Source organism: Platichthys flesus, chromosome 11 (genome assembly GCF_949316205.1).
Source record: "Platichthys flesus chromosome 11, fPlaFle2.1, whole genome shotgun sequence".
Taxonomy (NCBI): Eukaryota; Metazoa; Chordata; class Actinopteri; order Pleuronectiformes; family Pleuronectidae; genus Platichthys; species Platichthys flesus.
Window position 1 is genome coordinate 22,173,702 of NC_084955.1, and position 27,717 is coordinate 22,201,418.

The 27,717-nt window shown below is 44.2% G+C and overlaps 1 protein-coding gene across 1 annotated transcript in view; it reads left to right on the top strand.

The window, feature by feature from the left end:
- The window catches only part of gabbr1a (gamma-aminobutyric acid (GABA) B receptor, 1a), a 65,486-nt gene extending 39,480 nt beyond the window's left edge, over nt 1–26,006 (top strand). Inside the window, exons 13-24 of the mRNA XM_062400237.1 lie at nt 834–1,079; nt 2,201–2,264; nt 3,021–3,098; nt 10,629–10,779; nt 14,526–14,658; nt 16,516–16,632; nt 18,197–18,307; nt 19,235–19,328; nt 20,483–20,610; nt 22,613–22,741; nt 23,971–24,114; nt 25,698–26,006. Coding sequence (XP_062256221.1) covers nt 834–1,079; nt 2,201–2,264; nt 3,021–3,098; nt 10,629–10,779; nt 14,526–14,658; nt 16,516–16,632; nt 18,197–18,307; nt 19,235–19,328; nt 20,483–20,610; nt 22,613–22,741; nt 23,971–24,114; nt 25,698–25,982 — 1,680 coding nt within the window. The 3' untranslated portion in view covers nt 25,983–26,006. The remainder of the gene's footprint in view (nt 1–833; nt 1,080–2,200; nt 2,265–3,020; nt 3,099–10,628; nt 10,780–14,525; nt 14,659–16,515; nt 16,633–18,196; nt 18,308–19,234; nt 19,329–20,482; nt 20,611–22,612; nt 22,742–23,970; nt 24,115–25,697) is intronic.
- Nucleotides 26,007–27,717: the final 1,711 nt, after the last annotated feature.

A 27,717-nucleotide genomic window follows, 5' to 3' on the forward strand; every position in this document is an offset into this window, starting at 1 on the left:
AAAATTCAAAGCCATTCAAAAAGCTAGCGGTCATCTATATCATTGCTTAGCTTAGCATAAGCACAGTCTACCACCCTTCTGTCTAAAGAGCCAACCAGCATCTTTAAATTTCAACAATTAATTCATCATATCTTATTTTCTTAATCTGAACACAAACTAAATATAAAAAAAGTATGAGTTGTGGTTTTATAGGGATTTTAAAAGCTGATCCAGGCCGTGAAATGGAATATTTCCTGTAAAGCACAAACTTTCAATCCTCTCATCTAACTCACATGGTGGAAAGACAAACATAATCCAGGATATCAAATGTTTCCTTTAGAAATGTCACACTGCAGCAGTTAGCTTAGCGGGCGCAGCTTTTAATGTCAAATGGCTTTTATTCTACCAACTTTTTATTGCCCCTGTCAAGGAGGTTATGTTTTCCCTGTTGTTTATCTATTTGTAGTATATAATGAAAGGATTGGGTGTGAGCCCAAGAAGAAACCACTAACTTCTGAGTGGATTCGATTAAAGGGGCGGATCCAGGAATTCTCATATCTCTTTCTTTAACGTTGCGAGATCGGGCGTTGACCTTGGTAGAGCTGAAAACTCTCTGAGCGCCCTTTGTGTTCATTACACTTCCAACAGCTCTTAATGCCCACATGGTGTTCGTCTGATGGCTGGTGCTGCTCCTCAGGTCAGCTGAGTTCAACTGCTCCTCAGGCTGCCTCAGTGCCGTCGGGCCCTGAAGCTTCATTGACCCGACTGATTTGGTTTCTGAAAAAAATAATCTGGAGCTAATGTTGAGGCAAATTCGTATTCTTCAATATAATTTCTCTCCTCTTCACTTTCAGACATCGCAGCAGTTTATCGCCGCCTTGATGTCTCGGCTCGGAGGGAAGAACCCGGAGGAGACCGGCGGGTTTCAAGAGGCTCCTCTGGCCTACGACGCAGTGTGGGCCCTGGCCCTTGCCCTCAATAAGACAGTCGCACCGCTGAAGGCCAAGGGTCGACGTCTGGAGGACTTCAATTACAACAACCACGACATCACCTCGGAGATCTACCGAGCCCTGAACACGAGCTCCTTTGAAGGTGTTTCGGTAAGTGCAGAGGACGAGAAAACAGATGGGACCAGAAGCACAGGCAAAACAAACAGCTGTTTATGCCATAGGTTTCAGGTCTTTATAGTTATCATATATGAATATTAATAAGCTTTCAAGTGTCTTGGCTGTACACTCACCTTCACTATTCTAGTCCTGACCTATGATGGTGATCAATTTCAAGGTCGCAAAATGAAAAACCCTTTTTGAAATCACAAAGGCAGAGATGTGGAGTTCCCAATATTTTTAAAAGATGACATTTATAGTATATAGTGTATGTTAACTATTAGTGAATATAGTATAAATATGTACCTAAAACTCTGAGCCTGGCTGGGTGGTGCTATGTTTTACGTTTAAAAGAGGTCACTGATTCTGCTCAGTCTCAGATCCTTGGGCAGTGAGTTCCAGAGCTGAGGGGCCCTGAGTGCCAAAGAGCCCCATCACCTTTAGTCTTGAACGGGGACTCATGAGCTGCCAGCCCTGCCCCGGGATCTGAGGCTGCGCTCGAGCAGCAGATCCTCAATAATAGCTGCGGTCTTGAAGTTGTGAAGGGCTTTGAAGATAATCAGTAAAATCTTAAAATCATTTCTAAAACTGACTGGTCACCAGAGAAGAGAGGCTGAAACAGGTCTGATATGATCTTGTCCTCTGATATTAATTAAAAGGCGAGCAGCTGCATGTTGTACCAGCTACAGGAGAAATGTTCAACCCGGAATACTGTGAATCTAAACGAGATGAAATAAAAACACAGGTGACCTTCTCAAGATCAGTCAGAGACAGAAAAGACCTGATCTTTGAAATGCTCCTCAGCTGATAAAAACATGACAGCACAACATTAGTGGTTTGTTTGTCAAACCTAAGGTCACCGTCAAATATTACACTCAGATTCTCTGTCCTGTTAAAAGCCTTTAATACTGATCTCACTGAGCCAGGCTAACAGTTCCCCTCTGTTTCCAGTCTTTGTGCTAAGCTAAAGCAGCTGGCTGCTCTCTGCAATCTTCATATTGAGCGTTTAGTATAGTTTCATCCATCACACATCAAATTTGTCGAAATATTGCTTCAAGGAAGCCGTTAATTATTTTGCAAATTAAAAGGCAGACTTCCTCCCCTCTGCGTCTCAGGGCCAGGTGGTGTTCGACGCCCAGGGTTCCAGGATGGCGATGACGCTGATCGAACAACTCCAAGGTAACGAGCTCCCTCTCTGTTGAATCACTGCATCTGGTCTTAACGGTGAATGTCAGTCATTCATGTAAAAAAAAAAGGGATTGCGGCCTTTACTGTCATTGGTCCTGGTGTCATTTAATTGCACATGCGACTGGGCTCGACGCAGGGACGTGTTGACTCGAGGCTTCGCCCTAATTGGCCACAAGCCTCCGCTTTAAGCTGTTTCTGGAAGTGGCATCCTATTTGTCACCAGTGACTTAATGAGTTTCCCCGCGCAGGATGAGGTTGAGGATTATTCTCCACGTCTGTTCTCTTTGGCTGCTCCAAAGGAGGAGAATTCATAATCTGGCCCCTTCCCCCCCCCCCCCCCCCCCCCGCGCTTCGTCTCATATTTCCTGTTGTGGTGTCGAGGTAAATTGACATCCACGATGAGACGACCTGACTGGAATCCTTGAATCACTGTGGGACCTCATCAGTATTCCTGGTCTAGACTGTCACATAAGCTCCCCCCCCCCCTTTCTCCTTCTCCTCCCCTTGGTGCTCCTTTGTTTGTCCTTCCTCATGCACCTTTCATCCTCCATTCACTTCATCTATTCATGGTGTCCTTTTACTTCTGTACCGACACATCCCATTAATATAAAAGCACAGAACCCATAGAAAAATAGCCCAACAGTTTACGTACGGACAACACAACGGGGGAGATGACATTAATTATACAAGCAATTCTAATTAAAATGTCTCGCTTCCTTTCTGTCTTTCTTTTTGTCAAACACTTAGGAGGCAGTTACAAGAAGATCGGCTACTACGACAGCTCTCAGAAGAACCTCTCCTGGTTTGGAAACGACGTCTGGATCGGTGAGCGCTCACGACTCGCCGCTGCTTCCTGTGTCTGTCCTTGTGTCCCGTCCTCATCGTGTCCGTGACTCAACAGCGTCCCGTCCTCCTGCCGCGGCTTCATTTAGCCTTTCTCACCGTCTAAATGATATGTAATCAATGCCCGGATTTCCTCTAACCCCCTCGTTCGGGGCGAAGCTCGTTATTTGGATGCTGACGTCCGCCCCGGAACGACCTCGCCGTCCAACTTGTTGTTAAAATGTTGGCAGAGAAAACGCTCAGTAATCAAATTGGTGCAGCAGCTTGGTTTGACGGGCTAACTCAGGGGAATTAAAAGCCTTCCCTCTTCCTCTCTCAGTTCAGAAGGTTTCCTGGAATATGAGGAGCATCTTTACTTTAGCTGGTTTCTAAGCAGACTCATGGACGTTTGTTTTTTTTTACTACGGATATAAAGTTATGTATCCTCGCAAAGAAAATATGTGTTTAATTTATCTTTGATGGGGTTTGACCATGTTATGACTCTGAGGAGTTTATAAGCTAATTGCTCAGAGTCTTAATGAACCCTGATGGCCTCTCTGATCTGTATATCACACTCTGGTGCAACAGCCGATCTTGTTAGCAATATTGGATTTACCATCAGGCCAGATGTCTTCACAATGGGCTGTTTGTCGGGAGTTTGTTCTTTTTCACATTTGAAGTTCCACAGCAGGAGATCCTCGTTCAGGATGTAATTAATTAATTTCTACTGCAGAAATCAGGGGTTGTTGTTTATGGCAATTTGTCTAATCCTACGTCTGCACGGCAAGTCTTTCACATCCTGAGATCTGTTTCCAGTTGTGTGTTTGTCGCGGGCATCCCCTTGCTCACGGTGACTCCTCAGGATAATCAGATTTATTCTCACATGGGCTCACACTGACATTATCCATATTCTTTTGCTACGGGGCTGGAAGGAGAACCGGGAGATTTTTCTGGGTCAGATCAACAGGAAAATGTCACAACAGGAAAATGTCCTGAACTTTCAGGGAAAGGGGCGGAGCCTGTGTAGGGCAGCAGGCGGCAGGACATGACGTCTAAACTCCGCTGACATGAACGCGTCCCAGTTTCCTCCTGTGGTATCAGACCCTCGCATCTCTCCATCCAGTTCTTCTTAATGTGAAACCTCTGGGGAATACGAGCAAACCCGACCAACAACATCAAGAGTTTTCTCCTCACATCATTTTGTTATAGGGAGACGATCGAGCTCTCGAGACTCCAAACCAGAGCCAGCACTCTAGCTCCTGCTGCCCATGTTCCTGTTGTCCCATGAAAACCTATTACTGCTGATTTGCCTCTGACACCCAGACCAAACCTGTGGTTGTTTACTGGCCCATCTGTCCCTGGAGAGGTGACATACTTGTGCCTGGACGGAGTGTGCCACTAATCAATCCTGCATGCCGCGGCGCTCCGCCGGGAGCCGCCTTTTTTTAGGCTTTTAAGGAAATGATCTGTTGCAGAGGGGCTTAACTGAACCCAGAGGAGGAAGAGATTCCAGGTCAGGTTGACGGGCAAGACACCGGGGGTGACCTGTATCCACACAGGCAGAATGTCCTCCTCCTGACATTTAGTTTGGCTTGTTGCACGGCGAGAGGCGTCGGAGTTTGAGTATTTCAATCCGGCTGAGTTGAGACTGACTTGACCTCCAAAATGTCCGAGGTGAGATGTGTTCACTCACACTTTTCTCCATTTTACCAAATAAAGGCACATCCCTCTGACTTCGTCTTGTCGAGGAGGAAGTGAGTAATTTCTGCAGCATTTGCATTCTGCATTTCTCAGCGGTGGGGGGGGGGGGGGGGGGGGGGGGGTGGTGTTTAATGTATAAACGGGGGTTTTCAACTTAAACCCCCTACTTGTTTGCCCGTGTATTTACCAGGCGCCTCCATGCCTCACTCTCTCACTCCGTGCACGGTCGCTCTAACAACCACTTCAGCTCTCCTTCTAATCGCTGTGGCAACTGTTATAGAGCCGGGTCTCCATGGCAACACCCCGTCCTGATTCCTTTATCGAGGACGGAGGACGGGGGACGGGGGACGGGGGGGCGGAGGATGGGGGACGGGGGACGGAGGACGGGGGACCGGTTTTAAATGGAGCAAATGCATTGACTGAATGGACAGTTGCACACGTGTACATTAATGCAGTCACATATATGTTCTTATGAATTCATTAAGCACGGTCATTATGCATCATGTAACAGCAACGTGAATACAGTGCTCCACTTTAAATAGTAGAGAGCATTTTAAATCATTTAACAGTGGCAAAATAAAACAGTGAAATGTGATCATGTAAACGTATGGAAAAGACAAAGCCTCCGTTAAAACGAAGATTATCAACGTGAGTCTTGTTCTTTGAGATTCAGCATCTTGTCCGTACACATTTCTTCGCCTCACAATGGAAAATTGGACAAAAGATTCTAAATCGGTGCAGCGGAAGCAAAGATCTCGTCTTCTTTTGTTTATTCCGTGCATCCGTCTTTGTGCTGCTCCGGGGGCTGCCAGTCGAGTCTCACACGGTGGGTGTGTTGTGCTAGCAGCAGCTAACGTAACCTGCAGCCTCTCGCCTGGAGCAGACCTGAGGAGTGGGCTCACTACTGTGGAGCTTCACACCCACAGAGTTTTATTATTATTACTATTATTTTTATGCCTTCTATTGTTGTTTATCGTTTGATTTAATTTATTCTGTTTTTTTCAAGCTGGCAGATTGTGGCAGTGGTTACACTCACGCATACGTGAAACTGCTTAAAAATAAAACACACATGTCTGGGTCACTGCACATTTGCAACCACATCGTTTGATCTGTGTGCTGCTCACACACTTTGCTTTGATGTCGTTCATAAAGCACACGTAACACAGATGGAGCATATAGAATAAAGATGGCTGACATGTCTATAATTCCCCCCATTGCACAAAAGTGAAACTTTAAATATCCTATTTTATTATTAAGAAAAGGCTAATTACATATTTTGAATCCGCCGACAGTGATGTTGGTAATAAATTGTCTTTGGATGACGGGGGAGGATTTTATTCATAACACCTCGTGCCACCTGTCTGGGCCCCGGTTGCATTTATTGAATTCATTATGTCAGTATTAAGACAGAAGAAGATTTAAGTAATTATGAAAATGTGGTCTAATTTTTGTCCCTGCCTGTTTTCCATCAAACCTGAATTTTTCCCAGTCTTACACGCTGTGATGGTGCAACTGGTGCAAATGTTTTTTTTAATTGAACCCGGTGAAATCCGCTCACGTCTCCTCTCCTCAGTCGAACGACAGCAGATACGTGTCGGCCACGTGACGGCGGTGACAAGAATCTAAACAGAGCCTGATGGGCGTCCTGACACCCTGCTCCTCTCGGGGGGGCGACACCCTGACACTTTCCACTGACATCTGACACATCAGCTTCACGCAGCGCTGACACTCGTGCTCTGCTTCCTCTCTGACATGCACACACTCGCTGTCTGCCTCCATCTCCCCCGCACACACAGACACACAAAACTCACACGCACAAAACACAAGCTGCGTGCGTGCGTAAATGCTTCCCTGCACTAATGTGCACCCTCTTGAGCACAGTCACTCATGCTTACTGTATAGGTCTCCATGCCTATCATGCCTGCTGTATATACAGTCCACACGGGCACACACACACACACACACACACACACACGCAAACACACACACACACACACACACACACACACACAGATCTGCAGGCAGGACTGGATTTGGGCAGACAGACTGTCAGAGGCTGTTGAATGTAAAAGAAGGAGGCTCCCTGTCCATCTGCCCCTCTCTGAACCCTCGTCACTGAGGAATCCTCCTGGTTAGAAGCTACACAGGCAGGAATAATTAGATTGTTAGTGTATTCACACAAACACACACACACAGACACACACACACACACAATTAAAAAACCCTAAAGCTCCAACTTTTAATTGACTCTGAAATCACGTACCAAAGCTTCCTATTCAATTATATGAATTACCAAAATTGACATTTACATATAAATCATTGATAACATCTGTGGTTGGGTATTTTTATTTTTTTACTGCACTGAAGCTGTATCAATATTTTATGGAGGTGCTGGAGTGAGAAGAGATTCTGTGCTCCTAGAGGCGTTAATGGAATTAGTGTTTTTATTCAATGCATACAAATAAAGAAACATGCATTAAAACAACGGGGGAATTATCACTTTGAGTGCAAAGGTATTTATGACGATGAGTGTTGTTCAGCTATTATTACTTTTATAGGAAATGCAGTAAAAAATTGTCGACACGGCTATTTGAATATTTAAGAGTTGGGTTTTACCCGGTTCGAAATAGTTTGAATGACGAGTTTATGAACCAGCGTTAGAAATCAAGTGTTTATAGTTGTTGCGCCCTGAAGAAGCAAACTGGCAGTTTCAAGGTTTCTTAATTTCCAACTGTTGGATTGTTATTTTATTTTTATTATAGGTTTTCTTTCTTTTTAAAGATTACAGGGATGATACCATTGTGCCATCTGCCCATCTGAGAAATGGCCGCTGTGACATCTGGCTTTTGGGGAACAGGTGTAATTATTTGATATTTTCAGAATCCGATCTTTTGTCGAGGAGGTTTTCAACGAGGAATGTGTTTGGGTTGTTTGGTGCACAGCAAACACTGTGAGTGGAGAAATAGGGGTTAAGAAGACTGGAGCAAACTGAAAAGCAAGGCTGCGACTACGCAGGATAATAAACCGTCTGAATGTGGCCTCTATTGTAAAGACCTCGACAAACATAAATACACCCACTCACACATAAGCATTCACACAACGCTTCTATATCACTCCACCACACAACTCGGCCAGGCTTTCAATCTGGGGTCAGTATCTTGCCCAAGGACACTTCTGAATGCAGACTGGAGGTGTCAGGGATCGAACCACCGGCCCTCTGCTCAGGAGACAACCCTGAGCCACAGCTGCCCGAAAGGGATAGAGAGACCAGAGTGCAAGAGGAATGAGTCGAAAGAACTATACAATAAAATAAAAAATATAAATGTGAAAAATATGAGAAAAATATGTGCAACATGCTAGAAATTGTGTAGATGAATGGTGTGTGTGGGTCAGTGTCCATGAGGGTCTGTGACCTCGTTGAGAAGCTGCTGCAGAGGACCACACTCTGTGGTTGTGACTGGAGGATTTGGTCGTGATGTGACTGCAGCCGTCTGCCAGAGGCTCCCAGACATCTTTGAATTCCAGAGTTGTCTTTTCACAGTAAGAAGTTTCTGGATTTGAGGGGTTCGAGTTGTTTTTTCTTCACTTCCTGCGTCAGGTTCAACGTCACAGCCGAACACGGTGAAGCTCTCTCACCTCCCTGTCTGCCAAATTATCACGTTCACCTGGGTGTGTCTGCCGATCGGCGCCGTGGACGATAAAAACCTGCGTCTGCCGCAGGGGGGGGGGGGTTCTCATTGCAATTCTCATTGCAGACGAAAGCCAGATGTTGGTTATTTGCTTTTGACCTGTGGAAAAAGGGGCTTTTGTTGGCTTGGCAGAACGCTGGCGACATGTCCAGGGTGTCACCCCACAATGCGCAATGTCAGCTGGGATTGGTTCAGCCCCCCCCCCCCCCCCCCTCAGAGGATAGAGAATGGATGGATGGATGGATGGAGGATTCCCTGACTTGTAGCTTGAGAGGGAAGGAGGGAGGACACGGGACGGGGAAAACCGCCACTTTATTTGTTGTTTCCAGTATCGGATGCACTTGTGTGTGATTGTGTGAACGAGCGTCTGATGTTTAACACACCACAGTCTCTCTATGTGTCAAACAGTGAGGGCAACATATTGCACGACTCATTTGAACGTGCACCTCGGTGCCTCCGTCGTCATGAACAGTTATGAGGAGTTATGGTTTCCACTCAACGGCAGTAATTGGGGCTCTAATAATTAGATTCTGATTGCGTATATTTATCATTATTCCATTTATCATGAAGAGAGATTCCTTCTCTTCTGGAGAAGCGTCCATGTGAGACCAGAGGCTTTTAGGTTCAGTGCCAGCAGCGTCAGGAAGCATCTGGATGGGGGGGGGGGGGGAATGAAACAGCAGAACCTCGCCTCTCTCTTCGTTTCCACCATTGAGATGCCCTTGAGCAAAGCACTTAAATACCAACTGCTCCAGTGAAGCTGCTCAGTGGCCGGCAGGAGGCTCACTGTGTGAGCGTGTGAACAGGTTGTCCCTTAAAAAGACTCTCAGCGGCTTGTTCCTGGTTAAATAAACATAAGTTCATAGGCTGGGGTTTGATTGAAGCTGTAACACGAGGAGAAGAGGAAATAGAATCTGGGGCTGGAGAAGATGATTTTTTTGATTATTGATCAGATCATTTTCCAGATCAATCAACTGATCGTCAAGTCTTTAATGCTCAGTTTTCCACCGTCAAACCTTAATGTCTTGTTTTTATTTAATTAAATATCGGAACAGCTGCAAATCTGCTCATTTAAAAAGCTGCAAAGGTTAAATATTTAATTATTATGCTTGAAAAACAACTGAGGTAATTATCTAATTGTAAAATGACTCTCGTTTGTTTTTAATCAACTAATTGTTGCAGATCCAGAGGAACTGAATTGAATGAGTAAAATTTAAAAGTAAAACTTGAATCTACTCTTTAAAAGTTGGAACTAGAGCGGCACGCAGGACAGCATTCTGCCGACGGCCTTATCTCGCAATGTCAAAGAAGATGATAACGAAATTCATGGATCTGCACCAAAGTGTGTTTCTGTGCAGAGGCTGATAAAAAACCTATCCCCCCATGAAACCATATTTCATTCTGTTACAGATTTATTTTGGATCTGCACCAGCTCATTGATATCAGTCCTGTAAACAGACCTCGTTTCTCATGCCTCCACTTGGATTATTTTCAGATAAAGTGATTGAGTTTCAGATCACAGTGATCTGATATGAATCTGGAAAATACAGTATGTAGAAATATATACACGGAGCGACTGGTTGGCGGAGGCGTTTTTTCTAGTTTTTCATCAAGATCAATGAATTATTCTCTATAGAAATGCACTTTTTTCCAGATCCACAACAAAAATAGAATTGGTTTTGTAGTTTTTGTGTAATTCTGCTGGCGAACAAAACCACTGATAAATACAAGGGGATTGAAAACATGATTTAACTAATCCCAGAACTGAAATGTAGGCCTTGACTTCATATACTTTGACCTGTGTAGTTTAACAGAACATCGTAGTGTGACTCTGAGTCGTCTGGCGTTCTTGGGAAGTGTTGAGTCCAGGTCTTCTCTTGACCAGAGGACTCATGACTCTCACTGCAGAGAAGGTGGACACATTGACGGGAGAAGCTGGTCAACCCCCAGACGGCTTCCAGAAGTCTAATCCTCCCCTCACAGTGAAAACCAATTACTTGAAAAGTAAAAGTGATTTAATCTTTTCTCCCATTAATAGAGCAAAGATGTGGGACGTGTCCTGGGAATTGTAATTGGGATCATGCAGAGGTAGGTGGCAGCAGAAGGCTTCTCCCTCCTCACGCTCCTCTCTGTGTCTGTTCAGGCGAGGGACCTCCGGCGGACCGGACCGTGGTGATTGAAGAGTACCGGTTCCTGTCTCAGAAGCTGTTTGCAGCCGTGTCCGTCTTCGCCGGCCTCGGGATCCTGTTCGGCATCGTCTGTCTCACCTTCAACATCTACAACGGAAACGTCCGGTAACTTCCCTAATGAGAAACAACTGGGCCCACATTAATAAGCCCTCAAATATGACGTGCCTTCATTTATTCAGCTTTTATAATTAGTCAAGATTATCGAGAATTAACGCTATTTTTTACTATAATAAGAATGAGCTGAGTTATAGCTCATATATATTTTTTTTATATATATATCTTTTTGTCTGTTGATTAAACTTAAGAACAACATGTCATGACATTGTCAGTGGTTATTGTTTTTCTACTCTCTGCATCTTTGTCCTTCCATGATGCTTCAGTGAAAACCTTTTGAATATAAAGAGGAAGGTCAGGGTTAAACAGATTTATATATTTTTTTATTTTAACATAACGATAATTGACGGCTCATTCAAATGCGAAGTCAAAGGTCAAAGACGTGGTTTTGTTCCACGAAGGTCGCCTGTTCAAAAACACACAACAGCTCAGAGACGTTGAATGGAACTGAGAACCTCCTGCTGCTCGAGAGGAGCTGATCAGAAGTGAGGAGACGTCCACACGACTGAGGATTTTTAAAATGCATCACTGTTGTATGTCTACATCTGCTGTCCAGTTTAGAAATGCTACTGGCCCCATTACAGCTTGAAACCTCTGTCTCAAACAGACTAGTCGGGGCCTATTGGCTTTAACCACCCATCCACTTCATTGATCCAGTTCGTGGAGCCCAGTAAAGAAATCAGTCACGACCGGCAGTGAAGGCAAAAGCTCGTAAACACTTTGAGTCACAGTCCCAACAAGAAAATAAAACCTGCTCTCACTCTCCACCATTGTTTCCCATTGAGTATCAGGTCTGTTAGTATGGACGGAGATTATCATTGATTTGGTGTTATCAGATTACATTACATTACATTACATTACATGTCATTTAGCTGACGCTTTTATCCAAAGCGACTTACATTTTTAGAACACTCATCATTTTATGAGGGGCCATCTAGGGGTTCAGTATCTTGCCATGGACACTTAGGCATGCAGATGGGATAGAGTGGGATTCGAACCAGCAACCTTCTTGTTGCAGAGCACCCGCTCTATCCCCTAGGCCATGCTCTCCCCCTATTTTTTTTTAGATTGTTTTAGTTTTAATATAACAATTTGTCTTATTAGTATGGATGCAGGCTGAATTAGAATATTGGTGTTATTTGTGGGACAGTTAATGGTTAGTGGGTCTGAAGGTTCTGGATTCTGACCTGATGGTCGACTGGGGTCTTTCTGTGGGGAGTGAACATGTTCTCCTCGTAATTGCCTGGGTTTACTCCAGCTTCATCCCCCAGTCCAGAGACATGATGGTTTGCGTAACTGGAGACTCTTAAATTCCAGTAGAGTTGAGTGTGAGTGTGAATGGTCTGATGCCTTTGTGTGTTGGGGGATCCTGGGCTTGGCTCCATCCACCCAACGACCCACAGAGGATAAGCTGTGTATAGATAATGATGGATGTGAGTGGGAGGGGAAAGAAACCTGCATGATTAATGCAGTGAGAAAGCTGAATGGCGCTTCTACCTGTTGAGTCACTGTTACTTCCTTTCTGGTTTCACTGTCACTGCCCTGGAATATAAATCCTTCCTTTTAAACTGTGTCTTTTGATTGTGGTTTTTCCAGCTTAATACACACGTCTGTGAACCGAGCACAGCTCTGATGTCCTGACCCGGGTCAAACTGATATAAATGAGCTTATCATTTTGTGCAGAAAGCAGCAGAGGTGTGTTCCTCTGTGGACCTCGGGCTCCTGTTCGCTGCTCAGACCTCCTCCGGCTCTGATTATATTTCAAACACAATTGCACCGAAGGCTCCTCTCAGCAGCCGGAACACCGAGTCAGTTCAAATCACATTTATTCATCAAGAGATTTCTTTTACGAAACAAGTTGGCTAGCAGCTGCCTGGCTAGGAGGTAAAATACCCAAATACAAACAGGAAAGAGTCACTCTGTGGAAACGGAAACACGCTGACCCTTTAAATATCAGCTGTTGTTTGAGTAAAGTTTTATAGCAGAATATAAATCAAATTGTATTTGTATAGCCCATATTCACAAATCACAATTTGTAAAAACAATGACTTTTAACAGGGGAAACGTAGAAACCTCAGAGAGGACACCAGTGCAAGAGATGCCACGTGTGAAGGAGAACATCAGAGAGATCTGAGAGTTTGCAGCATTGATTAGAACAAACAGTTTGTAGCATAGTGGAAGGTCAATGAGTTGATGGATTATTGTCAGTAATGGTCGAGTATCTGAGGAGACATATTACAGTCTTGTTGTGATCATAGTCCACCATCATGATCCATTGCCGCCATCAGGATCCACCATCAACTGCCACCTCCATCATGTTCCATCCCCACTATCAGAGGCCAACAACATACAGGATCCGCCATTACTATCACGATCTCTGATTCGTGATCCAACATCATAATCAGCAGGGAGCTAATTAACTATGTTTGAAACGTTTATTTTTTGGAGTCTAATGTTTATCTTAATGAGTTCACAGAGCTTTCGCCAAGATGGTCGATCTCAGTGGAGCTCGGGTTCTTAAAGAATAACGGGCTTAAATATAATTGGAACTATTTCCTTTAATGTTGCTACAGCACTTTCAGGAAGACATCAAGAAAATTAGTTTTTTTTATAGGTGGCAGGTACTTTGATAATGAGAAATCGAAGGTTATTAAATGATGGTCTCATAGAATCGGATATTACGTTGACAAGATGCATAATAAGGTCAGAAAGAAGCATAACACCCCCCCGCAGCAGAATGAACATCACTTCACATTCCTGGTGTGTGACGACATTTAAGATTCTTCAGAGGTTGAGGTGGGGCAGTGTGTTTATGTTAATGTGTGCTGTACAGTAAATAAGCAGTGTGGCCTCAGGGCAACACAAGGGCACGATGAAACAAACAAAGACACACCTCCTCCTGCAGCGGGGGGGGGGGGGGGGGATCTGGGTGCTGGCTGGCTGGGTGGGTGGGTGGGTGTTGTGGTTCAGTGCAGATTAAACCAAACAAATGAAGCTTAACCCTGAAGAATTTAGATTTTCTGTTTATGTACCACATAACCAGGCCATTGTTGGGTTGTTTTTTTTTAGCACAACATTGCTTATATGAACAATCAGGAACAGGGAGTAAAATCTGATTTGGGAAATTATGTGTTGTTGTTTTTGTCATTCTATAAAAACCACAAAAATGCTCAACGAAACATTTTGAAAGTTGAAAATGTTAAATACAGGTGGAAAATGTGAAGATGTAAGTGTAAAAACTAATGTAACATAAAGTAATATACACCTGCTAGATATATACACATATTAGCAATAGAAAAGCAACAATTTAAGATATCTTAAAAAATTAAACAACTATAAATACGAAAAAATTGTAAAACCAAATATATAGCACTTGAATTAGGAAAATAGACAAATCGTTTTACTTAAACTATAAAAAACTTGCACAGGTCTTTTGTGTATTGTTAATCCTGTCAAATGAGAGTTTAAATTTTATTTTATTGATTGGATAATATAAACGCAGATACCAATAAAAGATACTGAAGACGTTTCACTAAACATCACTGATTACATTAATGACTGTCAGACGCACAATACAACCGATCGTCTGCCCCAGTAAATAAAAACCTCCATTAAAAGCCAGGATGAGACCAGTAAACAGCGATCGATGATGTTCCTGAGACGACAACAGGCAGAAGTGTGTTGTTCTAACCGTGTTTGTTTTTGTGTCTCTGTGTGAATCCGTCCTTGTTTCTCAGCTACATCCAGAACTCGCAGCCCTACCTCAACAACATGACGGCGGTGGGCTGCATGATGGCGCTGGCCGCAGTCTTCCCTCTGGGGATCGATGGCCACCACGTCCACAGGTCCCAGTTCCCCGTCGTCTGCCAGGTAACAGGCCGAGAGCCGGGGGGGAAAGAGAGTTTCACACATTTCATTGGACGCTGAAACGGCAGCTTTTACAGGGTCTGATTTGTCAAATCTAAAAGGCGACATTGGGGTTATGAATGTTATCAAAAGGGTTGAAATACACCAAGATTTTTATTTTAGGTGAATTAAACACAAAAGCAAAACTAGTTTCTCGCAGATCATTTGATTAATAATATGCTGAAAAAAGGTTTTTATGGAATTATTGCTCAATAACTCTGAACCTAATGTTATCTACCTCAGCCTCACGTCCTTGCGTCCAACGTCTCTGCTCTCAAATCCAAACATTGACTCGTTGTGTTGGATTTGCGTTGCTGCCGGACCTTGCAGTTGTTTTCTTTTTACGCTTCACGGCTGCAGCTGTCAGATTCACTCACGTCCTCCCCAGCTGGGAAGTTGTGTCCCTACTTTGAGCGAAACACACATCTGGGAGTTGTGACGCCCGCAGAGCCGCGATGCTGCCGTCGCCTGTGGCGGGGGGGGGGGGGGGGGGGGGGGGGGGGGACACAAGCAAATCAAGTCTGCGGCTGTGTAAGGATTTTGATCACGCACATTTAGCAGATGATCAAAGTTTAAACACTGACTTTATTCATTATGCAACTGGACGTGTTTTTTAGGGGGTTTGCTGCCGGTGGTTAGTCTGCAGTAGCACAGAGGAAGGGATCCCGACAGTAATGAGGAGTGGGAGGGCCCCTCTGTCAGCCATGTTGAATCTCTGTGTTGTGGAGGCGATGGGGAGATTTTCCATTTCTGTCGTTTCTCTGCTCTTTGTCCCGGGCGTCCACTTATTCCCTCTCCGGATTTGTTCTGTCTCTCGCTCTATTCGGGATATGTTTCATTATTCTCTCCATCTCCCCTAAACTTATCAAAGTTTACTCCTACTCCTGCTCTGTCTGTCTCTCTCTCTCTCTCCCTCTCTCTGTCTCCCTCACCCCATCAATCCATCATCTCCTCTTCCTCTCACCTCTTATGTGTTTTCATCCCACACTTCTCTCCTCACTTCATTATCTCGCCTCTCTTCCCCCCTTCTCCTCTATATTTATCTCTTCACGTACTTGTACTCCTCTCCCCTCTTCTTTCCTCTTTTTCCTCTCCTCTCCTCTCCCCTCCTCCTTTATTGAACGTGTGACTAAGACAGAAATGGAAAAACAGCATGTTTCTATTTTTCTAACTTAATGAAAGTCTGTTTTTGTCCCCCCGTGTGTTTTTTATTCTTCGCTGGAGGAAACATTTAATATCAATAAAAACTTTCCCTCGACCACAAATCGATAACTGTAATTAGCTGTGAGTGAAACATGGTGCGTGGGTGCTTGTGCCCTGGGTCTCGCCTCTCAGGCTGCTTGTTGGCGGAGCTTGTCAAAAATGAAAAAGTTCTCCCAGCTCCTCTATGTGGTTTTTATATGAAGTAAAAAACATGTTTTGTGTCTTTTTCTAATTTATTTACAGGGGATATCTCCCTTAAAAATGCTTGAATGTAACATTTATTTGAGAAATTTAATTGAATTTCTCAAATTTTTATTTCAGATTTTCTTTCTTTCAAATGTAATTTCCAGTATTAATCAAAAATATATAATTTATCACAGATTAACACAGATTCTATATTACAGTTTAATAAATGTTTATGAACTGAATGTGGATGCTTGATAAGACGACCTAAAGGAACATGTCTTTATTTACCAGAGAGTTCATAAATAGATTACACAGCCCCATTGTGTCCCCCCCCCCCCATTCTGAAATTCAGTCTACAGTGTTTTTTTAATGAAACTTCTTCTCCCCTCTTATTTCATCCTTTTCTTCTTTTTCCTTTCTTTCCTGCTTCAGTTCCGCCTGTGGCTCCTCGGCCTCGGCTTCAGCCTGGCGTACGGCAGCATGTTCACCAAGATCTGGTGGGTCCACACCCTCTTCACAAAGAAGGAAGAGAAGAAGGAGAAGAAGAAGGTAAGGAGGGCGAGTGGGAGAAAGGGAGGGAGGGAGGGATAAGCCTCTCAGGAGGTGGGAGAGAAGGAAGAGGGAGGCCAGGCAATGCAGCGTGTGTGGCACTGGCTGATAAAAAAAAATAAAGTCAGAAATGTCTGAGTTCATAGTAACATAAGCTTCTCAGCGGCCGGTCACTGTGGCCGGGTGGAAGTGAGGGGGGGTGAGGGGATAAAGGTTTTGGACACAAACTGAGTCTACTTCACGCACATGCTACGCACATGTTCCTACACACATACCTGGGATTTATTTGCCTGTTGGTCTGTGTGTGTGAGACAGAGAGAGAGAGAGAGAGACAGTTTGTGTGTGTGTGTGTGTGTGTGTGTGTGTGTGTGTGTGTGTGTGTGTGTGTGTGTGTGTGTGTGTGTGTGTGTGTGTGTGTGTGTGTGTGTGTGTGTGTGTGTGTGTGTGTGTGTGTGTGTGTGTGAGACAGAGAGAGAGAGAGAGAGAGAGAGACAGTGTGTGTGTTTGTGTGTGTGAGACAGAGAGAGAGAGAGACAGTGTGTGTGTGTGTGTGTGTGTGTGTGTGTGTGTGTGTGTGTGTGTGTGTGAGACAGAGAGAGAGAGAGAGAGAGAGAGAGAGAGAGAGAGAGAGAGAGAGAGAGAGATAGATACTGTGTGTGTGTGTGTGAGAATGTGTGAGAGAGACAGAGTGTGTGTTTGGCTCCTCTTGAAAATAGTGTATCCTGGAAGGTCTGCGGTGCGCTGTGGGATTTTCTAAGACCTAATCAGAAGAATGAGAGATTAAGCCATTTGTGGAATATTTATGAATATGGATGAGTATTAAAGTATTAAGGGGGAGGGGGCATTTGCGCAGCCCCAGTATTTCCCCAAACTACTTTGAACAAATCAACCTATTCAAATTATTTTAAATGAAACTCAAGTGTGACACGTGTTCATCCTCATTTAGTTTTTCAGTCTTAGTCGTGTGCGTTTGAAAGCTGTTACTATGTTGGAGGCGGCGGGAGGAGGAAGCCAGCGTGGACGAATAATACAAAAATAAAAACCGTGTGTAAGGACGGGAGGGGAGCTCGGGCAGAGCTCATTGTCGTTGCTTGTTTTCTGTTACGGGTGAACGGCTTCCATTACAGCTTCAGTTAAGAATAATGGAGTTGATATCAAGTGGCTTTGGAAGCCGTCCACACAAAAGCAGAATCATCTCAGTTTGTATAAACAATGCTTTCAGGTGGCTGCATAAATACAGCCACTGCTGTCCTCTGTGTGTTGCTCGCAGACACACACACACACACAACACACACACACACGCTAACTCCTGCTGCTCTTAAAATACACTTGTACACACACACACACACACACACACGCTCAGGTGAGACACAGTGAGAAAGACAATTTGTGCCCAGTCACGCAGAAATCACAAGGACCTCGTCGGATTATTTGTCCTGCTTGTTTGTCTTTGTTTGCTCACCGGCTCATGGTGCCCTTGGATAGCGATGACTTGTTGTGCATGTGTGTGTGTGTGTGTTAATACATTTTTCTCGTTGTGTCTTTTGCCCCCGAACTCACACAGCAACACTTGGAGCCGTGGAAACTCTACGCAACTGTTGGAGTGCTGCTGGCTATCGACTTCCTGTCACTCATGATTTGGCAGATTGTGGATCCTCTGCACATCACGGTCGAGGTAGAGTACGAGAGACGGATGAGATCATTTGTGTGTCATCACCAGTTTGCAGGGAGCGCGCGGCCGCCGTCATCAGTCAGCCGCGCGGTAACGAGACACCGAGCCTCGTCTGCAGAAATGTTCCTTCATTTTGATTCATCTCACACTTACAATCTCAAACAAGGATAGATATGGTGTCATTTCACGAGGCACCGATGAGGAGCAACGCCATAACCGTGACATTTATGGCTCGAAGAGTTATATTTGTTTGTGCGATAACGTTTGATTGAGCCCTGAGCACTGCTTAATGCCCCCCCCCCCCCCCCCCCCCCGTGGCATTCGTGCAATAAGCAAACATCTCCTCTAATTAAGCATTCGTCAAACAGCCGGGGCCAACGTGTTGAATTAACTTCCTGCTTCATAAAACCCCCACAGATGTCCATTAAAACTTTGCGTTTGACTTAATCAAACCTGCATTAATCAGTATTTTCATTAATAACATTCAATTTGAGCTCAAAGTGCAGAAAACACAGATTTATCCAACGAAAGCCTGTTTGGTGCGTTTCAGCCTCTTTGAGCTACTGGTTTCATTTGTTATACAGACCCTGGGGGAAGCTGAGCTAGATGTTGTTACCTCGCCAGCAGTCACACCTTAAGTCGAATTTGAAATAGCCCTATTTCATATTTATTGGACATCTGATAGTCTGTTAGTTCAGTCGTCTGTGTCTCCGTCTTGTCGGAGGGGCCTATTTACCCGAGGGGATCAATGCCTGTGCTCACTGTGGATGTTTGCCTCGTTCTCCGCTGTGCGCCGCTCATCCTCTCATCCTCTCTTGTTATCTCCCCCCTCCTCTCTCTATTTCTCCCTCTCCCCCGTCACTCGATCACTTTTATCCCCCCCCCATCCCTCTTCCTTCTTCCCTTTGCCTCCCTCTGCCATGCGAGTAGAAGTTCACCAAGGAGGCCCCGAAAGAAGACTTGGATGTCCTGATTCAGCCCCTGCTGGAGCACTGCAGCTCAGAGAAGATGAACACATGGCTCGGTATCTGAAGTCTCTTCTGTTCTCTGGTTTCTCAGTCTGTCGCTTTTTAACCCTTTGCCGTGCTCTGGTTCTGGATGTCTTTGTCGCACACTTGGACATATGCAGACACATATGCTTACACACACACACACACACTCACACACACGTCCCCGCCATTCACTCTGAATTAAACAACCTCCCTCGTCCCCCGCCGCCCCCTTACAATGGATTCCTCTTTCTCTTCCTCTGCTTCTCGCTTTCCTCCCTCCCCGCTTCTCTTCTTTTTTGTCGGCCCCCGCAGTCCCCCTTTCTCTCTCTCTCTCTCTCTCTCTCTCTCTCTCTCTCTCTCTCCCCGCTCTCTCTCTCTCTTGCTGTCTGTCTCTCTGCTGTCTTCCTTAGCGTGGCAGCTCTTATGAAAGTAAAATGGTGCTGAAATTCAAATAATGTGGGTCATAAACTGGGCCATTGCCCCATAGCATTTCCTCTCCCGGAGAAGAAGAGATGGCGCTTTGATATCGTATAAAGAAACAATGGACAGTCTGAAGAAGTGTCAAACTCTCAGCTCTATTATCTTATTCTCCAAAATCCCTTTCTACATATTCAACCTTGATACTATGAACATTTTTGGTTTAATACCTGAACCCACTCATAGACCACTCTAGTCTTCAATAGATTATATCTAGGTTATTACCCGTGTCAAAGCTTAAATTGAGATTTATGTAGCAATAAATAAAATCTGACTTGCAAGAGAAAAAGTTGAAAGACAAACAGGATTTTGCAGGTGACAAAAATAGCATGATTAGTGTTATCATTAGATCTTATCATCATAATCCTGACGGGGACATGAACGTCAGGATCAAAACGTCACGCCAGTCCGAACTCCAAATGTAAACGTCTCTGGTACGAGAGGAAAGGTCGGGGGTCAACCACAGCCTGGGCGGTTCATTGTGTGGGAGCCGTGAATGACCAAGACAACGCACACAATAGTTGTTGAGATATTTCAGCACAGCTCATAGCACACACAAAGACATCCAGTTTCAAAGAACACCTTTTTTCTCATTGTTTTGCCTTGTACGATTTTAACCCCATTACTCTGACTTACCTCCCTCTCACACGTCTCCGCCGCCATTCACTCCTTTATTCCTTTTCTCTCTCTCCGGCTGTTTCTCCCACAGGTGTGGTTTACGGCTACAAGGGTCTGCTGCTGCTGCTGGGCATATTCCTGGCTTACGAGACCAAGTCCGTCTCCACAGAGAAGATCAATGACCACCGCGCCGTGGGGATGGCTATTTACAACGTCGCTGTGAGTCACAAGAAAGAAACCATCAAGCCCGAACTCGGCTTTCTGGGTGTTTCTGTCTGCGGCTGTCTGAATAACATTAAATTAGCAATAAGTATGATTTTTATTGCCCCATAGCAGAGAATGATCGTAATCTATCTGCAGGGGTCAGTCGATGGCAGCACCCCGGTGATTACCGGGTCTTGTGTTGAGATTTCTGAGCTCAGCTTCCCTGCTCACATCAGAACAAATAGCAGGCGACTGACAGAAGCCTGGTTCTCAAAGGGGAGCTGGTTGCACTTGGTGCCCGTCGTTTATGAAAGTTAATGGAGTTCACAGATAACTTAACGCTCCTTTTAATGCCCCTGCACAGTGTTTTCTCTTATTTGAGTAGATAACTGCCTCGAGGTTCACTCATTTCCCATCAATCCTCCAAACTCCCAGCGAGAAGAAGTCAGCTGAGGGCACAGCAGGAATAGAAACGTTCCCTCTCAAAACGACTTCTGGGGCCTGAACATCACAGGATTAATGGTGTAGTCTAGAAAAGTACACGCCTGTGTGATGATTGGCTGAAACAATACGAGACAATAAGAGGCGTGTTTATAAAATATTCACGTTTTTCCACAAGTACGTCTTGAGATTTATTTCTCTTAAAGGCAGATCTCTGGACGCATTCTGTCCAAATGATCCAAATGATAATCCTGCCGGTGAAAACTGCTTCCTCGTATGAATCATAAATCTGGATCCGTGTGGAGCAGCGATAGCAGCGCTCGTATCTCAGGTCTCTTTTTGTAAAATGAAAACTCAGTGGGGCGTCCTGCTGGAATATATGTAAACTTAAATCAATACAATACCAAAGGTTGCAACACAAACTTTTAAATTTCTCTTTAGGTCTGTAGTAGCTCTATGTCCCTTAGCTGGAGTGTATACATTCAGATCTTAGCTCAGTGTGGGTTGTGCATCTTCTTTGTGTTACGTGCACAGACCTTTGTACGCAGATGCTCCCCCGCCCTATGATGGGATAAGGTTCAAATGTACTTTGCAACCATCGGTCATAAACTTTTTTCAGGGGCTGCTAATGGCGAGTGAATCATCTCGAACGACGGCACCTTGGATGCCTATTACACCAAAATAGCTGCCATTATGTTCACTTAAGGCACTTTAGACAAATACTCGCTGCCATTTCCTGACACTCTTGACACTGGGAAACTTTTGAAATGGATGTAAAATGTCTGGTTTAAAGTGGTTTCTGTCACTTCAACTGCCAGAGGAGTTTTTCTGTTTTGATCAAAAGCCGGCAAAACATTATTTATTTTTTTTCAAAACTGCCATTTCACTGAATTTCCTGTCCTTGCTCCGATCCCCCATTAATAAATAAGAGAGGAGGCGTCCTAACGAGCAGAGGAACGCTTATCAACTCGTGCTTTGTGGATATGTAATTAATAACTGGATTGATCTCGCCTCTTCCATCAAGGGGAGAAGTTATCATTGATCTATCATTCATGGTTATTTATGACGGCTTTAAAAGTAGCTTGCAGCTCATTTCATCACCAGCCTCTCTCATAACGCCAGACAAGTCCAATGTTATTATTTCATGTTATGATATTCTCATTTTGGTTTTATGATGATGTCAATAGTTAATGTTGTCTGCAGAGGGACCTCCTTCCTCTCTGCTAAGCTGCAAGCTTCAGGCCCTGATGAGATGACAATGTGGTGATTGTCAGATCGCACTGCTGCCGCTGCAGTCATGACTTTTTAATGCAGTGTTCACATGGGAGCCCCCCCCCCCCCCCCCCCCCCCGGAATGATAAACAGATGCCTAATGCTTTTATGGATGTGATTTTTTTTGTTTCTTCCCTTCTCCTTCCCTCCCCCCCCGCTCCGACTCGACTTCATCCTCCACCTTCTCTCCTTGAACACTGCTCTGCCTCCTGCTTTCTCTTTACTTAAACCACACCTCTACCTTTCTCCCGTTCCTTTGTTTCCACCCCTCTCTCGCTCTCTTTCTGTCTGTCTCCCCCTGCAGGTGTTGTGCCTGATCACGGCTCCGGTGACCATGATCCTGTCCTCGCAGCAGGACGCCTCCTTCGCCTTTGCCTCTCTGGCGGTCGTCTTCTCGGCCTACATCACTCTGGTGGTGCTTTTCGTACCCAAGGTGCTGTGACTCATGCCCGACACTTTTTTAGTAACTGCCGCGCACACACACCGACAATCACACTCCAAAGGTCAAACGTGTTAGTCTCAGTGTCTTTAGGGAAGAGATTCCAACCCGGGCTGCACGGTGTCTGGAGGTCTGTTGCTTTTCAAAGTCACCTGAACACACGTCGAGTGCTGCAACACTAGATGTGAAGGATACTTAAATATGTTTGAATACATTGTTGTTTTTGGCCATTAAGTTAATTGTAAATTAATTAAACAATTATTTTAACAAAATCATTTGAAGTTTATAGATGTTATATTTGTTTATTAGAGCCCCCGATAAAAAAAGATTGATGATTTTGTTTTACAGATTGAACAATGCAGGAAAGATGCATTTATGTTACTTAAAAATTTGTTTTTATAGAGTTTATGGTTAAGCTATAAAACAGCAATCATCCATACATGTATTAGTCAAATGAAATCTTTGGAATCATTGGCAATTTTATTTATTTACATGTCAGCTGATTTATCCTCATCATAATTTTTTTACGCCTTAATATCGACAATGGCCCCCAAATCGGTCCGTCTCTATAATTTCCATTTTTCAAAGAAAGGATAATCTTGTGTCACACACAAAGTGAAACGCTGAACATCTCTTTTTTTTATTCACAACAATATCACACTTGTACACAATATTGCTCTGTGCTGTTTGATATATCTGCTGCCATGTTCCTAAAAACAAATGGGTTCCATTGGGGGCGCTCTGAGCTATATAAATAAAATGTATTACTGTTGTTGTTATTATTACATGTCTGGGAGCTATTACATTGATTTGTTTGTGATAAACAGACGAGGAGCCGGGCGGAGGCTCGTGAGCACTGGTGCAGACAGAGGAGAAGAGCACCACCTACAGAAACTCAAACTTTATTAATTGTGAAAACACACAATCACATTATCATCAGCACTGTTTGATAGTCGAGATGCTTCCGGCAGCGTGGTGCAGACACGGCCCAGCGCCGAGATCTCAGCCCCGAAGAAGTCCAAAGAAAATAAACAACACTTAAGATAAACTTCAGTGATTAAAAAAAAAAAAAAAAACATTTCTGAGCCTCCAGTAAAGGATGAGAGGTTCGACTGCAAATATTGAAGCCGTGCTCTCATTAGGTGTCCACTGCAGATGCATTATTCATCCGTCTCAGGACCGACTTTGTTCTTTATTGACTTCCTGCTCCCGGTGTGTTCCAGATGCGGCGCCTCATCACCCGTGGCGAGTGGCAGTCGGAGCAGCAGGACACGCTGAAGACCGGCTCGTCCACGAACAACAACGACGAGGAGAAGTCCCGGCAGCTGGAGCGAGAGAACCGGGAGCTGCAGAAGATCATCCAGGAGGTGAAGACATCCCACAAACACACTTTTATCATTATTATTTATCATGTACATCCACATCCACACACACACACACTGCACATTTCCATATCATTAACATTTTGTCCCGGAGACAGACGCTGTATTATACATATATTCATGGGCTTATGGATAATACATGTTCATGTGCTGTATCTACATGCAGTTAGTATGTAAACTGTGATTTTTTTAACATGTTTATATGTGAATCATACAAACATCTGGACATGTAACGCTGCATATTATGAGGAGACGCGATACAATCTTATCACGTTTCCTCTGCAGTTGTGGGTTTATCTATTGTAGGACTTTCTTGAAATGGAACAAAATTCTTTTTTGTTTGATAACACGTGAAGTTTCACCAACAGTCTGTTGATCTGTTGATCCTCACGGGGACACAGGGGAGCTGGATTTTGTTTAAAACAGCAAATCCTCACATTTGAGGAGCTAGGAGATCATATTTTGGCAGCTAAGAAATGACTGTAAATTCAATTCTGTAAATTGGTTTGATTTGTGTAGCACCAAATCCAATTAGTTGTTCTTTTAGTCAGTGCTTTTGGTCCATAAATCATCTGTAAAAATAAGTTTTGGGTATTTTACATTCAGAAGAAGATTATCCAGGGTTAATAGCGATATGTCACTCGAGGGAAGAGCCGGGCTGATGCTCTTCAGAATCATTAATGAAATCGAAGAGTCCTCGTAGTGGACTTTCAGGAAGCTGGAGGCCGACTGGAGGCCATGATGATTTATGTATTGTGGAATTGAGCTAAAGTCCAGATATTTTAAATACTTTTCTGTTTAAATATTAGCTTTACAGTACTTAAAGGTGTCCGCAGTTGGAGGTATATTTTAGAATTAATGAAAACCTATATGTGTTTTTATATACGGACCAGACTCTGCTTACAGCTAAGTTATGATGCATTATGAATCATTTGTTAAATCTTTAATTACTGCTTGTAAATGATAAATAGGGGGCGGTAGAGTTTAGTGTTACATCGTCGCCGGAAATAGAAAATGGAAAGTACAGCCAGAATTACACACTACATATATTACCAAGGCCCAACAGTCCCTTTATGAAACCACATTTAAATTTGGATCTGCACCAAGTTGGATCCCACACACTCCAGAACATCAGTCCCCTCAAGATAACCGATTTTTTTCTCGTCAAGATTCATGAATTATTCTCTGAGAAACCGAGGAAAATATTGAAAATCTTCCTTTGGCGGAGGTATACACTCAAGGGTACGAGATTTGATCTTGTGAGTGAAATTTGATCATTTTAAAATATTGAACGAGGTATAAATTTACTAGGAAAGAGCAGATATTTGAATATGTAAGTCAAAGGCAACTTTATTGTCAATTCTGCCATTGAAATGCTGTTTCTCTCTGATCCCAGGTTTAAACATATAAGAAGACAGAACATATCAAGTACTCAAAACATAGTACAACATAGTCTGCAGTCAAAAAAACATTTCTCAAATACTGAACTTTTAAATCTGATTCCTGTTTAATAAAGGAAAGTTGAAGTCCATTGTTAAGTGATCACTCTCCCTTCGTTGTGTTTTCAGAAAGAGGAGCGGGTCTCGGCTCTCCGCAACCAGCTGGCTGAGCGACAGTCCCTCCGCAACCGCCGCCCCCCATCAACGGGCCAGAACCAGAACCACAACGCTCCGCCGCCCTCCTCCCAGCCGGACCCCAAGTCCCTGCATCCCCCGCCCGGCTACCCGAACCCCGCCACGGACAATCACGCGCTCCCGCCCTCCTTCTCCAACTCGTCCAACCTCTACCCGGCGGACAGCAAGATGAGCCGCAACCACTGTCACAACAGCCAGATCCCGCTGCTGTACAAGTAGGGCGAGGCCCGGGGCGGGGGTGGAGGTGGGTGAGGGGGGTGGTAGGGTGGGAGGCAGTCACACGGTGCACACGGTGCACACAGGGGACACAAAACACACAGAGACACTGGGACCATCACTTGTTGACTTGAGCACGGCGGTGTGGTGACACCGTTTGAAATGAAGCACACAGGGGCACTTCACACCTGGCTGCCTCGGTGGTGGTGGTGGTGGTGGTGGGGGTGGTGGTGGTGGGGGGAGGGGGGGTCCACGCAGGTAACACCCGTCCTCACGCTTTTGATCTCACAGCGTTCAACTCAGCAACCAGGCACCCGAGGTCCTCTGCAGAGGTCACGTGAGAGGACAGAGCTCCTTCCCTGTTCCGCTGTGGAGGATCTCATCAAAGGAAACATTTGTGTTTGTGTCTTTGCGATGTCGTCTCCATCTTTTGTCTTTCAAGTTCGTGGACTAGACAAGCACATGCAGTAGTGGTTTATATCGTTCTGTAATATCAGATCCGTCTTTTCCGTCATGGAGTCGTCGTTTTTTCCAATGATTTGTTTTACTTTTACTGGAGCGTTGAGCAAACTGAGATTTTACAAGAAGGGACAAAGCAATGTACAGTTTTCTTTCCTCCGACGTTTCCTCTGAACGATGGCTGAGCTCGACCGTGTTTCCCCGACGAGTGAGAACGTGCATTGTTGAACAGCCATAATTTAGAAGGGCCGAGGAGCTGAGCATGTTTAGATGGTTGTTGTCTGGACGGTGCATTCGAGTACAGCCTCTCAAACACTGGGTCGTCCACTGATGTGTGAATATTAGGCCAATTTCAAAGGAGGAAGAGATCAAAGCCTGCTGACGTACAAGGACAATTTTGGATAGTTTTGCCATTTGAAATGATGTTTGTATTTTTCGAGATTTGTGTTGTATATTCCTCAGCAGTAAAATACCGTTCTAGTCATCGAAGAACTCCCTCATCCGACACCTGGAGCAGATCGACCCCCCCCTGCCCCCCCCGCCCTCTGCCGCAGCCACATGCGCAAATCCAAATCTACGAAAAAAAAAAAAACTCGGCAGAAGAATACTTTCTACTTCCTGCCTCCAGAAAAAGAAAAATCCTGTTTATATTTGTACAGCAGCGGTGTGTTGAGATGCGAGGCTTCTACGATGGCTATTTCCGTACGGATTCAGAGAAAGCACAGTTTTTTATACGTGTGAATTTGTTACGTGTTTTTTTTATTTATAAAAAAAAAAAAAGGAAGACAGGACGTCGTTTTTTGTTTTTTCCCATAACGGACAATCTGGATGGATGCTCTTTTTATTTTCTACTTTTCTTTCTCATCTTGCCTTTGAACTGTACATGTATCGAAGTGGGATTGAAGTGATGTGACGCACTGTATTTATTCAGCCGTTAATCTGGATATTCTTTTTCATTTCTGAGCTATGAGCAATGGTTTTTAAAAATATTCAGTATGTACTTCAGTGTGCACTTTAAGGAAAACAAACTACCCACGCTGTCGTTGATAAACATGGTAGCTCAGGGTCCACGGAGCAGGACACTCATAGGTGAATGAAATAGGCCGTATTTATTAACTGTGCAGTTCATGGATCACACAGTGTAACATATGAATGCAGAGATAAACTAGGAAATGTTCTATTATATTGCACATATATGAAAATATACATGGATTTTGGGATATTTGTATTCACTATATCTAAGATCTCTAAATGTTAATATATTTCAGAGTATGTGTAT